Source organism: Plecotus auritus (genome assembly GCF_963455305.1).
Source record: "Plecotus auritus genome assembly, chromosome: 9".
In the NCBI taxonomy this organism is placed as follows: Eukaryota; Metazoa; Chordata; class Mammalia; order Chiroptera; family Vespertilionidae; genus Plecotus; species Plecotus auritus.
Genome location: NC_137783.1, coordinates 147,637,726 through 147,654,859, shown reverse-complemented (window position 1 = coordinate 147,654,859; position 17,134 = coordinate 147,637,726). Strand labels below are relative to the sequence as shown.

Genomic DNA, 17,134 nt, shown 5'->3' with positions numbered 1-17,134 from the left:
GGGTCCCAGGTTCGATTCCGGTCAAGGGCATGTACCTTGGTTGCGGGCACATCCCCAGTAGGGGGTGTGCAGGAGGCAGCTGATCGATGTTTCTCTCCCATTGATGTTTCTAACTCTCCCTCTCCCCTCCTCTCTGTAAAAAATCAATAAAATATATTTAAAAAAAAACAAAACACAACAGCAACTCAGAGAGGAAAAGTAACCCAGGATCAGTCTGTGCAGAAACAAGGACAAGAATCCAAACCTGGACCCTTCTGGGCAAGACAGACTTTCTGCAGCTTGAATAGCCAACCATGGATTTCAGGTGTGTTAAGGACTCTTTCTCCTGGCTTCTACTACCAATACCAAATCATCAGCTGCTGCGCAGCCGTGGAGCCGCGGGAGCGATCCAAGTTCAATACCATCTTACTAACCGTCTTTGTTATGATGGTCTATATTGCCTATGTTTTTATCTCAATCCACATCTGCCTGGCTTGGGAATCTTTCTGTAAAATGTGTGGCTATCACAGTACACTTTTTTTTTTTTTTTAAATATATTTTATTGATTTTTCACAGAGAGGAAGGAAGAGGGATAGAGAGTTAGAAACATCGATGAGAGAGAAACATCGATCAGCTGCCTCATGCACACCCCCCACTGGGGATGCGCCCACAACCAAGGTACATGCCCTTGACCGGAATCGAACCCGGGACCCTTCAGTCCGCAGGCCGACGCTCTATCCACTGAGCCAAACCGGTTTTGGCTCACAGTACACTTTTTAATGGATGTTGTTTACATTCTATGAATTGGCATTGTATACGTATATGTTGCTTACAACTTATTGTTTGAGATGAATACTGTGTCTTCTTTCACTATCTGATCTAAAAAGCTCTCACTTCTCTATGCACTCTTATATCCTGCCTGAAATTTGAGATAGATGTCTGTTTAGGTTCTTTTATACATCTTACACTGTGCATCAGCTCATAGATAATACAATGACCTTAACCTCACATAGCATATTTTCTCAACTTAAATATATGACTTTAGATTTTTTTAAATCAGGAAATTTCATATAAACTTTTTCTGGAAAGTAGGCTCATAAGAGACTTACCAGAATCATGTTTAAAATGATCCCTTGTTTTGATCAGTGTGGCTCAGTTGGTTGAGCATCATTCCATGCACAAAGTTTGCTGGTTCAATTCCAGGTCAGGGCACATGCCCAGGTTGCAGGCTTGATCCCCAGTAGGGGTTGTGCAGATGTTTCTCTCTGTAGATGTTTCTCTCTCACATTAATGGTTCTCTCTCTCTCTCTCTCCCTTCTCTTTCCTCTCTTTCTAAAATCAATAAAAAATATTTAAAAATGAAATAAAATAAAATGCTCCCTTGATCCCTATTCTATACTAAAGAATATATTTTAGCCCTGACCGGTTTGGCTCTTGGCCTATGCACTGAAGGGTCCCAGGTTCGATTCCGGTCAAGGGCATGTACCTTGGTTGTGGGCACATCCCCAGTAGGGAGTGTGCAGGAGGCAGTTGATCGATGTTTCTCTCTCATCGATGTTTCTAACTCTCTATCCCTCTCCCTTCCTTTCTGTAAAAAAATCAATAAAATATATATTTTTTAAAAAGGATATATTTTTAAAAACTTTTTGTAGGCTGTCAAAAGTATCATATCCTTGTTAATAATGTAAAGATGTGAATAAAAAATATGGGCCCCCTAAAGTTTTGTTTCTTATTCAACTACTGACACCTAAAATTCTTTTACTTTGAGGCAATTATCTCCTTTCAGACATGGTTCCTGAATTGTTTCAAATGCCTCTAAAACTCTGGTTTTATAACAATTTAATACCATCAATGTTGGTTTTAGATAACCCAGTATTATAATACAAAATAATCCTATATAATAAAGAGGTAATATCCAAATTGACCATCACTCCAACACAAGATGGCTGCCCTGATGTGGTCAAAGATGGCCGCCCCATGTGGACACAAGATGGCCAGCAGGGGAGGGCAGCTGTGGGCAATCAGGCCTGCAGGGGAGGGCAGTTGTGGGAGATCAGGCCTGCAGGGGAGGGCAGTTGGGGGTGACCAGGCCTGCAGGTGAGGGCAGTTGGGGGCAATCAGGTCTGCAGGGGAGGGCAGTTGGGGAGACCAGGCCAGCAGGGGAGGGCAGTTAGGGGTGACTGGGCCAGCAGGGGAGGGCAGTTGGGAGGGACCAGGCCTGCAGGGGAGGGCAGTTGGGGGGGACCAGGCCTACAGGGGAAGGCAGTTGGAGGCAACCAGGCCTGCAGGGGAAGGCAGTTAGGGGTGACCAGGCCGACAGGGAAGGGCAGTTAGGGGCAATCGGGCCAGCAGGGGAGCAGTTAGGCATCGATTAGGCTGGCAGGGGAGTGGTTAGGGGGTGATCAGGCTGGCAGGCAGAAGCAGTTAGGGGCAATCAAGCAGGCAGGCAGGCGAGCAGTTGGGTGCCAGCAGTCCTAGATTGTGAGAGGGATGGGATTGGGCCTAAGCAGGCAGTCGGACATCCCTCGAGGGGTCCCAGATTGGAAAGGGTGCAGGCTGGGCTAAGGGAAACACACACACCCCTGTGCACAAATTTCATGCACCGGGCCTCTAGTTTTAAGTATAAGAAGTAAAATATAATCAAAGTAAATTCAGATGTTGTGACTTGTGATGTTGTCTTCCCTTGAATGATTCTAGGAGTGGGGAGGGAAGAAGAAATAAATTGCTTTTTTTCTGTACTTTCATTCAGTGGAGGGAGGGGAGCATATATGGGACTACAAGAAGAAAAGCTAATAAATAGGTTGGAAGTAATATTCTACCAGCAGGAACTTGATAGATCCAGGTAAATGCTTTGGTATAGTTGCTCCTTTGAAGAGCAAAAACAAGACTTATTAAATTTCCTTCAAAGTGTTTATCTTAAAAACAATTACAAGTTTTTAATTATACTGCTAATTACCAAAGATCAAGCAATGCAGTTTTTCTTTCCTCTCAATGAATACTAATGTTAGTAAAACTTGAAGTTTGGCATGCCAAAAAACTGGCATGTTTGTAAAAAAAAAACAAACACGTGGTTTGAAGACAAACCAGATGAACACATATTTGTTGATTTTTTGCAAAATAAAATTAAGCTTAATTTTATAAATTAAGAAAATGAAAAAGGCAAATTGTCTTATTATTCTATTGTAAATAGTTTTGATCTCGGAGAGTCCTTGAAAAGATCTTGGAGGCGTCCCAGATCTAGCGAGTTGGTGAACAAATACCATCGAATAATTTCAATGTCACTTCCCATTTCATATTATTAATAAAGTGAATTTTCTCTGATGCATATTTTGTTCTTGTTCCCAGATCACCCTTTTAGAAATGTTGAGTCAAGGTAACCACAAGACCCCCCCCCCGCCCCCCGTCCCCCGCCCCAGCCTAGTGGAACCCAAACCCGAAAACCTCCGGACGCCCCGAGGGCGCTCCGCTGACCACTGAGAACTGAAAATACCACCCCCCCCTTACCTCCCCCCGCCCCCCCTTCCCCCCTCCCGCTGAAGTCTCAGAAAAAGCCGGATCTAGAACCGGAGGCTAAGGCCAGGCTCGCCGAGGGCTCAGGACAGAAGGTTCACGACTAAGAAAGCGCAGCGCGAGCTCCCGGGAGACGCCCGCCAATTGGCCGCCCGCCGCCGGGGGGGAGGAGCGGCGCCGCCAGGTGCTCCCCAGGTAGCCGCCGCCTTCCTTTCCCACAGATCGGCTTCGCGGCCTCCCGGGATCCAGGCAGGAAGTTCCGTCGCGCGCGTCCCCGTGCCGGTCAGGGCACTTCTTCGCGGACCCCAGGCGCTTCCTTGGCCCAAGCGCTAGGGCCACCCCGTCCTGCAGAGAGCATTGCCAAGATTTGGGGGGCGCGCAGAGACGGAGGGTCTGGCGGCCGCAGACACTACCCTACGACGGGGCTCCGGCCGGGAGCTGCGGGAACATGCGCCCGGAGCTGCAGGTGCCTGGCCCGGGGGAGGGATGGGTTTCTCGGAGCGGCCACTCCGCAGATCGGGTCCAATTGCAACTCGAGGCGGAGGGTCGCCCGTGGCGGCAGGTGCCTGCCCGGGCGTCGGCCGAGTTCGGGGCGCGGCGTTTGTCCCCAGGCACTTTCGCGGCCGCTTTCAGGGCGCGGATTGGACCCGGGTGATCGAAACCGCGCGCGGGGCACAATTGTCCGGTGGCTTTGAGCACAACAGGTCCGTGACTCAGGTCCTACAGAAACTCAAAATGCTGAGGCAGGGGCTTTTTCGACGTGTTTTTCTGTTCGTTTCTGTTTTAGTTTGTTTGACCGTTGCTGGACTATGTTTACGCTTCTGATTCTACTCAGCCAACTGCCCGTAGCTACCATCGCGTTTCCTCTCTGTACAAGAGGTCCAGAGGAGTCTGGGCATGCGGGGGCAGAAGGTGAGCATGGCTTCAGTTTCCCAGAAAACCCTCTTGGAACCCAAGCTGCCTATTACAGATCTCAAATTAGAAAGCGCAGTATTTGAAATTACATGCCCTCGTCAGTCATAGGAGCACTAAAATATTCTTTAGTTTAATTTGTGGTTTATTTGGTAATGTTGTGGTTTGTTAAATACAATGTATACAAACTGATTTTGAGTTACTTTTGATTATATATATATATATATATATATATATATATATATAATCTCACACACACACACACACACACACACACACACACACACACACACATTTAAGATCTGGTTTGTGGTTAACCTGAATGGGGAACCTATTTCAAGTTCTAAAATCAGTGAGCGACTTCTTTCTTTCTTTCTCTCTTTCTCTTTCTTTCTTTCTTTCTTTCTTTCTTTCTTTCTTCCTTTCTTTCTTTCTTCTTTCTTTCTTTTTTTATTACATGAGGCTATGTGGTAATTATAATGAGCATAATGAGTTGTTCTTCCTGGAAAGATAGAGAGTCCAAGATCTGGTCTGGATTTGTTGAGACCCTAGGCAAGTAACTTGATGCCTGTTGGCTTGAATTTCTTCATCTGTAAAGTCATGGGGGTGAGGAGTGGAATGATCTCTGAGGTGCTTTTTGATTTTCAAATCTCTGGATATAGTCGGATGGTTGTGAGATTAGGTTTCGGGCTTCCTAACCTATATTTTCACACCTTGTGGGTTCCAGGTCATAAATAGACTGGTTCCTGCCCATGTCTTAAGAGTCTAACAGAAAAACAAACAAACAAACAAACAAACAAAACAGAAAAGGGGGGGGGGATGCTTTGGCTCTCAGCATCCTTCTCCCTGCCTTGTCATTGTGCTTCCCTACCCAGCACTAGTACCTTGGATGTACTTCCTCACACATTCCTGTCCCTTCTCCCTTCTCATCAGATCCTACTCTCAGCTCATTTTCATTTGGGAAGGATCTGTTACACTAATACTCCTGGATGACTTATTAATGATTAATACAGCTTAGTGTGTTAAACCGTCTGGGGCAGGGGCGGGGGAGGGGACGGGGAGAGGGAGAGAGAGAGAGAGAACCCTGATGACAGAATTCTAGGCAATTGGATAGGCTAGCTCGTGGTAAAAGGACAGATTTTGGAAGGAGATCCTTCTTGGTATCTCCCAAGTTGTACCATATATGTACTGGTAAGTTCACTCATATATGAGGTTGATGATCCATTCTCCGTGGGACCAGATGCTGATCCCCAGAAGCCTTGTGAATGTATCCATCTATGCACACAATAACAGTCAAAAAGACACTATCAAAAATATCACGAACTCTGGACGGAATTTAGAGATCATACTTGAATGCAAAAGGCTGGTGATATCTGTGGGAAATGTAAAAGAGGAATCCTCTATGTTTAAAAAGCCAACTTGATCCGTTATTAACCACTTCGTTAACACATACTCTGTGCCAGGCCCTATGCTAGGTACTGGAGATGTAGAAATGAAAGATTGTAATTTTCATAATAGCTGTGTAATCCTTGCCTTGGAGGGCCTGTCTCTTCATTGATCTAGGGGACAGGGTGTAAACAGGAAGTCTCCATAAACTCAGAGGTAGTACCGGAGACCTGCAGAGGAAAGTGTGTAGCAGTAACTCTGTCTTAGGAGAATTGTATGGCACAGAAGCCAATGCTCTCTATATGCAAATAAGATATATGAAAAGATATATAATAAATGGGAATATGAAAAGTAACTAGGAAAACCTACAGCTAAATTCTGATAAAGGCCAGTGACTTAAAAGGAATTTACTTAGAAAACATGGGGAGACAGGAGAGAGGAAGAGAATGAAATATTTGGATTGGTGGGTCTGAAATGGTGAAATGCACAGAGAGCCTCCTAGAAGGCAGGATAAATGGAGATGGATAGAGAATCCGAGGAGGCAGATCCAAAGTGCAAAGACCAGAGGGAAAACAGAATCTCTTGTGGAAGTTCAGGATGATCCAGAGCAAGGAAGTTTGCTTCTTTCAAATATAAGCACTTTCAGGGTTACTTAGAACCCAAACAATAAAAGGCAGTATTGCTCCTAAGACTGTAAGGGAGGCAGGGAAAAGTTTGATAAGGCACTGATCGAATTGGAACTTTCACACTCAGGGAAGTGGCAAGCAGCCTCTGGGTGAGGATTTGTACTGGCATAAATATCACTTCAGGAACAATAAAACATGTTTATGCCTCTCTTGTATTCCTTTCAAGTTGAAAGTAGCCTTACTGAGTGCCATGCGGAAGGTAGGGATATTTCTATAACTCAGATAACCTATTCGAACAGAAGACCGACAGCGAGAAATTTGGCACCGCTTTCTAGTCAATAAAATGTGAAGATCTGGGCAAATCTGAGAAGTAGCAATACAGAAGCAGATTTCTGATTCTCCTTTCCGAAATTAGATTTCATGTAGCTATAGCTAAGTTAGGCAGGCTTTGAGGTACTGTATTACTGGTTTAGTATTTTAAACCCATGTCAAGCTGAGTAACACCAGACTATATCTACCAATTGCTTCAACTGATAGACTTATTTTTACTGATATTTCTTTTTGGCAACTTTGAAAACCACACAAGAAAGTTTGGTGTAATTTAGCTACATCAAGAGAACTATTCACTCTTTTCATAATTTAAATAGGAACTTTCTTTTTTATTGTTATCAGTATTTGAAATCTTTCTATTTCTTTATTAGTATTTACATCAAAAGAAGAAGCAAACTCTTTCATACATAGACACCTGCTATATAATAAGTTTGATTTGGAGCTCTTCACGCCAGGTGACCTAGAGAGAGAGTGCAATGAAGAACTCTGCAATTATGAAGAAGCCAGAGAGATTTTTGTGGATGAAGATAAAACGGTAATTCGGTTAATGATGTTAATTGTCTGGAAACGTATTAAGTCGTACTTCAGAAAATGGCACTTGCAGTCATTAGAGATGTAATGCTTTAAATAAAATTAGGATTCTATACCTGTTATCTCTTTTCTACTTTCTTAAAAAGCGAGTTAGCTTTTACTTTAGACTTGGCTTTATGCTTAATTAACTGGGCTTAGAGTAATCAGCAGACGATCGATTATGCTGTCATTTTGTGTGTTTGATGTTTATTATCTTCAAAAACAATCATGAAGCAGAATGAATTAAACTTCAGGATATAATTTGAGTTAGTTCTCTGACACAGGCTTTAATCCAAGACTCTGAGCAGGGTTTTCTGACAGTGGCCTCACCTTTCGGATGACTGTATTTATATTCCAAGTATTGGCAATCTACCACGTGCCAAGTGCTCTGCGAGAGCCTGAAGGTACAAAATAGACAGTCCCCGCACTCAGGAGTTTGTTGTTTGGCATGACTGTGTAAATTTAAGGGCGAAACTTTCAGACGTTCTCCCTTAAAATATAATTAAATCCTGTCTGTTAATCTTGTAAAGGCACAAAACAGAGACAGCACTGGCCTTGTTATAATCTGGCATATTCTTGAAGAATGTTAAATGACCCAGATTCTTTACTTTTGTAGATTAAATAACCCCAGCTCCTTTTTCCCTTCCTCAAAAGTTCCATTTTACTCTTTGGTCAATAAGAACCTCACTTGGTATCCTTCAAATGCAGGTTTTAATGGAATGTAGTTCTTTTTCCCCCAAACTGTGCCCAGCCTCCGGGCTAATATCCGCCGCCTGTATTAGAGAAGGAAAACAAAGTCTACACTTTGTAAGGGTGCCTGTTGAGATTTTATTCTGTTTTTGACAAACCCATTTTGTAATTTTATGATGGTTCCTTAAAATCGCTCCCATTCTCTCAAGTAACACTGAACTTAAACAGCCTTGGGGATGTCTTTCTAAATCATTAAATACCTTGCAATAAAATCTAGCAAACCCAGGGCCCACTTAGCATCGAAAAATTCAGACTCCTTTTCAAAAATTAGTCTCCTGCCTCAGCTTCTACCTCTGGTACTTTCACCGACTCTGCAATGCAATAGTTTCCCTGATGCCTGAGTGGGAGCTCTGGGCAGGTGAAGGGAGAATAGCAGGGTATAGTGGTGGAGAGGTGGAACTGGCAAAAATCCCCTGACCATTTAATGCATGGTAGTGCTTTAATTAGAGTGAATCACACCCTTTAGCTTGAATGAACTGGTATCCTACCTGTGGTATATCTGCCAAAAATTTACGGCCCCTAGTCTAGGTCATTGGGGACCAAATAAAATGACAATGACATGAAATTGACTTGGAAATTTATCTTTCTCTTAGCTGGCATTTTGGCAGGACTATTCAGTTAAAGGACCAACCACAAAATCAGGTAAGACAAGAATTGATTAAATAATGTTTTTCCCACACCCTTTCTTTTATAATACATTTAGTTTCATTATTTGAGTTTGGTTGTTGCTCAACATACTTACCTTGTAAATTCAAGGAAAATTTCTCAATTATACACTGGGCTATCTAAGATAGAAAGGCCCCATTCATCTATTTATACAATGAAAATCAAGTTTGGTGAGATACTCGGGAAATGAGATAATAGGCTTAAAGCTGCTTTAAACAGCTCAGCTAAGTCAAGACTTGCACAGAATAAAAGTTGTACTCCATTGCTTTCAGGTAGTTAAACTGTTTTAATTGTTTTGTCTTTTTATTTTTAACCATTACAAGTGAATGGAAATCCTATGTTACTAGGTAAGTTAAGATGGTTAGGTAAAATGAAGTAACTTCTAGAGAGGGACCATCCTGTCTTTACCTACTAGTATATTGATCATCTCTAGTTGACTTTTAGTCAGGTAGGTTTTTTGCCAGCTATTCTTTCATTCCTCTTGCGTAGGGCCCAAGCTTATAGGGAGACTATATTACACAGCTACACTAGAGTTGCTCAATACATTTATCTTAGAGTTAATATCAAAGTGTGCCTAGTGGAACAAAGTTTATCCCGCCTAGTCTTGAATATTATTCATGTAATATGACCTATTTAAAATAAACAAAACCATAACTAGGGCTTTCAGGAAGTGTTGTTTAAAATTCTTTAGGTCATATCTTTAGCACAAAGATTTTTTTTAAATTAATATTAATTATTGATGCTTAATACTGTGCTTAGACCCAGGGTTAAATTTATTGAAATCACAACTAGGGCTTTTCAGGTGTTATATTTATGTTATTTTAATGATTTTTCTTAAGGTGGTAACAGAGAGAAAATTGACGTTTTGGGCCTTCTGACTGGACTAATTGCTGCTGGAGTATTTTTGGTTATTTTTGGATTACTTGGTTACTATCTTTGTATCACTAAGTGTAACCGGCAAGAGCATCCAGGGTAAGTACCAAGTGAAAATATTTAATTCACTATTACACATTCTGTACTGTTATTTTTGAGTGGATTTAAAATGGCTGCCTGTTTTTTAAATAAACTTTTTATTTTGGAATAATTTTAGATATACAGGAGAGTGACAAAGGTAGTTCAAAGAAGTACCATATATCTTTCACCCAGTTCCCCTCATTGTTAACAGCTTACGTTATCATAGTACATTTGTAAAACTAATAAAACAGCATTGGGCCCTGGCCGGATTGGCTCAGTGGATAGAGCATCGGCCTGCAGACCAAAGGGTCCCGGGTTTGATTCTGGTCAAGGGCACGTACCTCAGATGCAGGATGCAGGTTCCTTCCTGGCCTGGGCCCGGGTTGGGGCACGTGCAGGAGGGAACTAATTGATGTGCTTCTCTCACTTCGATGTTTCTCTCTGTCTTTCCTTCTCTATTCCACTCTCTCTAAAAGATCAATATAAAAATATCTTTGGGTGAGCATTAACAAAATAAAAATAAAAGTTTAAAAAAACAACATTGGTACATTAATATTAACTAAATTCCAGACCTTCTTTAGATTTCACCAATTTTTCCATTATTGTCCTCTTTTTGCTCTAGGAGCCAATCAAGATAGTACATTGCATTTCCTTGTCATGTGTCCCCAGTTTCCTCTGTATATGATAGTATATGATAGCTGTTTGGTTGCCTAATTTAACTCAAATAAAAAACTTTAAAATGCTGTGTCTAAGGTCCTTCAAAAGAATACAAGAAGATTCACAAATGTCAGCTTAAATTTTCAATGTTTCCTTTTTTTAAAAAAAAAATATTTTACTTGATTTTAGAGAGGAAGACAGGGATAGAAACATCAATGATAAGAGAGAATTATTGATCGATTACCTCCTGCACACCCCACACTGGGGATCGAGCCCGCATCCTGGGCATGTGCCCTGACCAGGAATCAAACCCTGACCTCCATAGGTGGATGCTCAACCCCTGAACCACGCTGTGGGCCGGGCCATGTTGCCTTCTTGAGCAGGAGGCAGATACCAGTGTCCCCACATTCTTTCCGGAGGCAAGAAGTCCCATAGTTTACTCTGAGTCACAGTGATAATCAGATCTAGCCATGTGGCTACCCAAATAGAAAAAGAATAACTAGCTTTTAAATTCAATTATTTTTACTAATACTTTAAATCAAATACAAATTAATAAAATAAAATGGTTACCACTTGAAGATAATAGCACATTAATAAAGTTTCATGAATATTCATAAAAGCAGTACTTGTTTACATAATAGAACCTCAACGTACTTATAGGAATAAAAAGTTACTAGCTTCTATATTATCTTCTCAGTAAATATAGATGAGTAAGCATAGAATAATGTTAATTTAAAAAGCACCAGATACTAAACAAACTATTCAAAATTGGTGCTTACATATCCCTATTTAAACTTACAAGTTAAGTGAACAAACGCATGATGGTGACCAGGTGATGAAAAGGTTATGGATATTAGATAATGGTGATGATACAGAACACTGTGAATATAATTAATACTGCTGAATTGTATAGGTAAAAATGGCTAATATAGCAAATTTTAAGTTATATGTATTTTATCACAATAAAATTTTTTCCTGTATTGTTAAGGTCAGAGTTTAGGACAACAGATGTAGAATTAGGATTCATCTGTTGGAGGATAAAAGCTGAAGCCATGAGAATAGGCAAGTTCTGAGTGAGATGAAAGAACAGAAGGCAAAGGACTGGGCCTGTAAGGATGCCCACAGAAAGGGTGCGGACAGGAGACATGCCAGCAAAGAGGGCAGAGGACAGGGGCAACATAAATTGTAATTCTGTCCCCAAACTGGACTTCCCAAAAAGCTCCCTGAGGCATGGGACCTGTGGGCTGGACTAAGGAGTGTGTCAGATTTCTGTAAATCCTGCAAATATCTGAGCAGTGAGAGAATGTAAGGAGAATTGGTTTAATTTTTCTTAAGCCACTATCTTTTATGCTGTATGACATCTATTAATTTCCCTTATTTAACAGACAGAAAGTATTTCCAAGTATTAAAATTAAAAATTGAAAACCCTGGTCCTTCAAAAGAATACAAGAAGGCTCACAAATGTCAGCTTTTAAAAAAAAATAGTTACACTTAATGTTAGTTCAGTATAGTGCTGTACAGTTCACAGATCATTTTTACATCTATTGTCTCACTTTAACCCTCACAGCGACCCTTTGCATTGTAGGGGACTAAATTTTAGGTTTACCAAGTATTCTCCTTTGTTGGGATTAACTTTCAGACACTTACTAAAGTACGTTTCATCTGTTGTCCCAAGAAACTCTTCCAGCAGAGTTATTTGTTTTCTTTCTATATTTTGCAAGTCTGAAATGGGGGAAGGGTGAGGAAATATTTGAAAAAGAAAGGAGTGAAAAATAAGATCCTTGTCAGAAAAGTTTGTCTCATTCCTCTGTAAAAACATGCCAAGAAATTGGAAACAAGATCTTTTCATTTCTTAGTTTCTTATTTTATGGAGTAAAATAGGTGTGATATGATGTCCATTTATTTGAGATGTTATTGGTGCACTTTCTGATTTCACTCATCTAAGATGTATGTAAGAAATAGCTGTGTAGATATTTAATGGCTTTGATGCAGTTACTATATTGTTTCTATATCTCAAGTTTTGAAAGTTGACGTGGAAAAATTTATTTGTTCAAATAAAACCTCTGGTCCTTATAAGCAGACAAATAGAACTTTTCGTTACAAGCTAGCGAATGTGGCAAGTGACTAGCCTACCATGAAAACATTCCAGATTTCTGACAGAGGAGGAATTGTGTTTAGCCCTCTAAGTAAACGTGTAATGATCTCAGTCACCTCTCAATTATTGAAGGGCTGGTTATCCAGTTCCTAGATTTACACAGATCTTTTTCTTCTCTCCTTCCCTCCAATTTCAGATCTCATTCTTAACTCTGAAGGAAAGGGTGTTTTAAGGTGCAGATTGACTTACTTAGTTTGGAAAAGTTTACAGAATTTTGAGTCTGCTAAACTGTCTCATTGGGAAGGATATTGTAAATATTGACTAGAGGTTGGAGATTACCTATGAATTTTAATTATCTTGTTAGCCATAACTGTAGGAGGTTAATTTATGCATAGATTAGCCAGCTTCACAGTCTAAACAGATCCATTTACTAATGTTTAAATTATCATTTTGTAATTTACAAGTGAGGAGGGAAAAGGTAGGTTCAAAACATCAGGACCATATTGCATTTCAATTTTCATTGGCTGGTGTAGCTGACAAAAGTTTTGTGAAAATGGTGGGACTAGAACTAGGCCATATATATATATTTTTTAATTGTTGGGCTTAGATTAATGGAGTGGGAAAAAGACATAATCTGAGGAAGGGAACCATACCAGTGAAAGCACAGAGATGGGACAGAATTCATTGCACATACTGAGCAGTGTGAAAGAGGCTCCCTTGGCAAGAGCAGAGAGCTCTAAAAAACAGGACGAGGCCAGAATAAGGGAGGCTTTGAAAAGGAGGCACTTATGTTAGAACTCGATTCAACGGGAAGAAGGCTGCAGGTTAGACTTTCGCAGAGAAGAGTGATGCGATGAAAGAACTGTTTAGAAGGGACCTACCCATCAGGCAGCAGGACTGCGGGAGGGGGACAAAGGAGAGAGACAGACATCAGCTGTTGTGATTATCGGTGGCATTGGTTTCCTTGACTTGGCGTTGAGCTGCCTTTTAACAAAACCTGGGTTTGGTTTCACACCATACTTTGAGAAAGTTTTCAACCAGGGAAATTAGCATATTTTGAGTCCTTACGTAGAGGTAGCTATTATTATTCCCCCTTTACAGAGGAGGAAACTGAGTTAGGTTAACTTGCCTTTGGTCACATGACTAAGAAATGACAGGATCCAGCTTCATCCCCATGTCTGACTTTAAAGCTCTTGATCTTTCCACTAGACCAGTGGTTGGCAAACTGCGGCTCGCGAGCCACATGCGGTTCTTTGGCCCCTTGAGTGTGGCTCTTCCACAAAATACCACGGCCTGGGCGAGTCTATTTTGAAGAAGTGGCATTAGAAGAAGTTTAAGTTTAAAAAATTTGGCTCTCAAAAGAAATTTCTTTTTTTTATATATATATATTTTATTGATTTTTCACAGAGAGGAAGGGAGAGAGATAGAGAGTTAGAAACATCGATGAGAGAGAAACATCGATCAGCTGCCTCCTGCACACCTCCTACTGGGGATGTGCCCGCAACCAAGGTACATGCCCTTGACCGGAATCGAACCTGGGACCTTTCAGTCCGCAGGCTGACGCTCTATCCACTGAGCCAAACCGGTTAGGGCCAAAAGAAATTTCAATCGTTATACTGTTGATATTTGGCTCTGTTGACTAATGAGTTTGCTGACCACTGCACTAGACCAAGAAAGACTCTTTCTGCTGTTAGAAACCTGTTGTTATATTAATAAACTAGAGGCCCAGTGCACGAAATTCATGCACTCGGGTGGGGGTCCTTTAGCCTGGCCTGCGCCCTCTTGCAGTCCAGGAGCCCCGCGATTGATCGCCCCACAGTGGGAGGCCCCGCCCACCACCGCTGGCTGGGTAGCGTGGGCCTCCCTCTTTGGGGCAGTCGCAGAGCTCCCGGCCGGTGGCCTGGGCCTCCTTCTGCGGGGCGATCGTGGGGCAATGGCAGGGCCCCCCGACCAATCGCATCACACCCGCCTTGGTGGCGGCAGTCAGTGCTGGGTCGTTGTAGCGCCTGTGACCCAGGAGGGACCGAGAGGTCAGCAGTTCAGCCCTCTCGCCAGTCCCCTCCCACCCAAGCCTGCTGCACGGGCAGCCTGGCGTTGGGTTGTCCCCGATCGTTTTGGACGTTATGGACCCTGGCTCTTTATATGTTAGGATTAGGTTCAACTTTTATAAAATTAGTCAGTTGAATTTTTAAATATTGCCATCTTAAACTAAAGCTGCTGCCTTTTCTAGACATAAATGCTGTATCTCTGTTTAGCTCTTCAGCCACCTACGTAAGAAGAGGAAGGCAGACTCCCTCCATCATTTTCAGAAGACCTGAGGAGGCTGTCTTTTTTCCATCACCACCTCCGGTGGAAGACACAGGATTACCTTCTTATGAACAGGCAGTGGCACTGACCAGAAAACACAATATTTCGCCACCACCGCCATATCCTGGGCCAACAAAAGGGTTTAGGGTGTTTAAAAAGTCTCTGTCACTCCCGTCTCACTAAGCTCACTTTGCCATCTTGGTGGTATAGGAGATTCATGTTATTTGAATGGTTCATTTTTCCCGAACCATAAAGACACGTCAGTTCAGCCCTTTATGACAAACTGCAAGAAGTAAAGGAGGAATAAGCATGAGTACTCCCCATACAAGTTCTGTTGGCATCTTGAACCTGAACCTGGTCATTATCGACCTGATAAGAAGCTTGGACTCCATATCTTTGCAGTTAAGAAGAGAGCACTTTTTTTCTTGTTTATTTTAATGGTTCCAAAAGAAATTTGTAGTATGGATGTCATAAGTAGAACTGATGAAATATCTGTATCTTTTGTGTAGATAAAGGTTGTAGACTTTTTTTGTGTTGAATATTTTAAAAGAGTTGGTAATCATTAGATTATCTTGTCATAATATTGGGCCCACTCTTTATTAGGCTTTCTTGTTGGTTGCAAAACTTCAAAGAATTTGATATTTCATTATAAATTAATGGCCTTATTATAATCACTTGGTTTTATATTTTAAATTATAAAATGGCATTCACCATATTTTGCCGGTTTTAGTTGTTAATTCTTGCTATCAGTCATGTTTCATTATGAGTGGGATCAGTAATTCGCTCTAAAAAAAACAAAAACACTTGGTAGGGAGTTAGATCTTTAGAGGATTGTAATAGCAAGGATTTGCAAGAGTTGTTATACTAACAAATAAATAAACAGGCCTCAAATCTAGGAGTGGCTAGAATTTGATAAAGTTGCCCATATTACTAAGTAGATAACTAACCTATTTTATTGTTAAACTAGAGGCCCAGTGCACGAAATTTGCACACTGGTAGGGTCCCTAGCAGCTGCCCGCTGCCAGCCGGGGCCTCCCTCCCTTCCCCTGGCCGGCCCTCCCCCTGGTCAAACTCCCAGAAGAACTCCGGTTGAGGGGACAATTTGCATACTATGCTTTTATTATATAGGATTATGTATATATAACTATATATAATTATTTATCTTGAAAATGTGTTGATTTTTCTAAATAATAGCTTGAGAACCTAGAAAAAGTACTTTACTTTTCTGCTATTAAAATACAATACTGGTTAAACTTACCAGCAACCCCTTGTATCTCTTAATGTCCGGACACAAAACACCATCAGTAACCATTTTAACTTATACTTTATCTCTCCTTCTAATCCTATTTGTGACCAGTCTCTCCTTAAGAATGTAGTAGAGTTGCCCCAGCCGGTTTGGCTTAGTGGTTAGAGTGTTGGCCCGAAGACTGACGGGTCCCAAGTTTGATTCCAATCAAGGGCATGTACTTCGGTTGCAGGCTCAACCCCAGCCCTGGTCGGGGTGCGTGCAGCAGGAGGCAACCAATTGATGTGTCTCTTTCACATCAATGTTTCTGTCTTTCTTTTCCCCTCCCACTCTCTAAAAATCAATAAAAAAAAAAATCCTTGGGTGAGGATTAACAAACAAAAAAGAATGTGGTAGAGTATAAGCTATAAACCTCTGGAGTGAATCTGTGTGCACAAATGTATGTAGGTGGGTGTGTATGTATGTGTAATTTGTTTCCTCCTTGCAGGAGCTCAAGAAATACAACTATTACATGTAATAAAGAGATCCAGAATCAAACACACACAAAAGAAAGACAAAGAAAAGAAATATAACATACTCCTGAGAAATAGAAAATTCTGTTCATGTTTTTACCAGGCATTGCACGTTTCTATTAAAGGTCATTTGTAAAATTATATTTTGTTTTATAATTTTTACAGAGGTGAGACTAAAACTCACATGACTTTGATAATGCCTTCCAAACTGAATGTTTAGAAAGTATAAGTCATGTTGCCATATGTGTATGTGTCTCTCCTTTAAGACAGCATGATCTTAAGGCACATAAAAGCAATACCTTCACCATTACAGACTACCAAAGGCATTAATTATCCTTTTTAGATTCTTGTGTCTCTTTGTTGGCTTGTCTGTCACAAAGAAATAATCTAGTAGTAATATTTACATATAATTAGGAAAAGTGGTCCTTACAGAGCCTCCTATATTACCTACAAAAATTTCACTATTAGTCATAACTTGGCTTTTACAAATAAGCACTTTTTCTCATGTAACTTTGCACCTTGCACTTTGCACTTATTTTAACAGGTCAGAGGCAAACTCTACTTTTTGCTCACTTTGTAACAGTCAGACTAAGGCATAGGCTAACTTGCCCAAAATCTAACATATTGGTGAGAG

The 17,134-nt window shown here is 41.1% G+C and overlaps 1 protein-coding gene and 1 pseudogene across 2 annotated transcripts; both read left to right on the top strand.

Moving 5' to 3' along the window:
• Nucleotides 1-293: 293 nt before the first annotated feature.
• Nucleotides 294-4,144, top strand: LOC308233778 (serine palmitoyltransferase small subunit B-like; annotated as a pseudogene). Its single transcript has 2 exons — nucleotides 294-508; nucleotides 4,005-4,144. The product of its transcript is annotated as a serine palmitoyltransferase small subunit B-like (transcript).
• A 154-nt stretch (nucleotides 4,145-4,298) lies between these two features.
• PRRG4 (proline rich and Gla domain 4) lies at nucleotides 4,299-14,925 on the top strand (the record flags this gene model as incomplete). Its single annotated transcript, XM_080687953.1, has 5 exons — nucleotides 4,299-4,401; nucleotides 7,115-7,278; nucleotides 8,657-8,705; nucleotides 9,569-9,701; nucleotides 14,691-14,925. 5 exons carry the CDS (start codon nucleotides 4,299-4,301, stop codon nucleotides 14,923-14,925), a joined length of 684 nt encoding a protein of 227 aa, XP_080544079.1.
• Nucleotides 14,926-17,134: the final 2,209 nt, after the last annotated feature.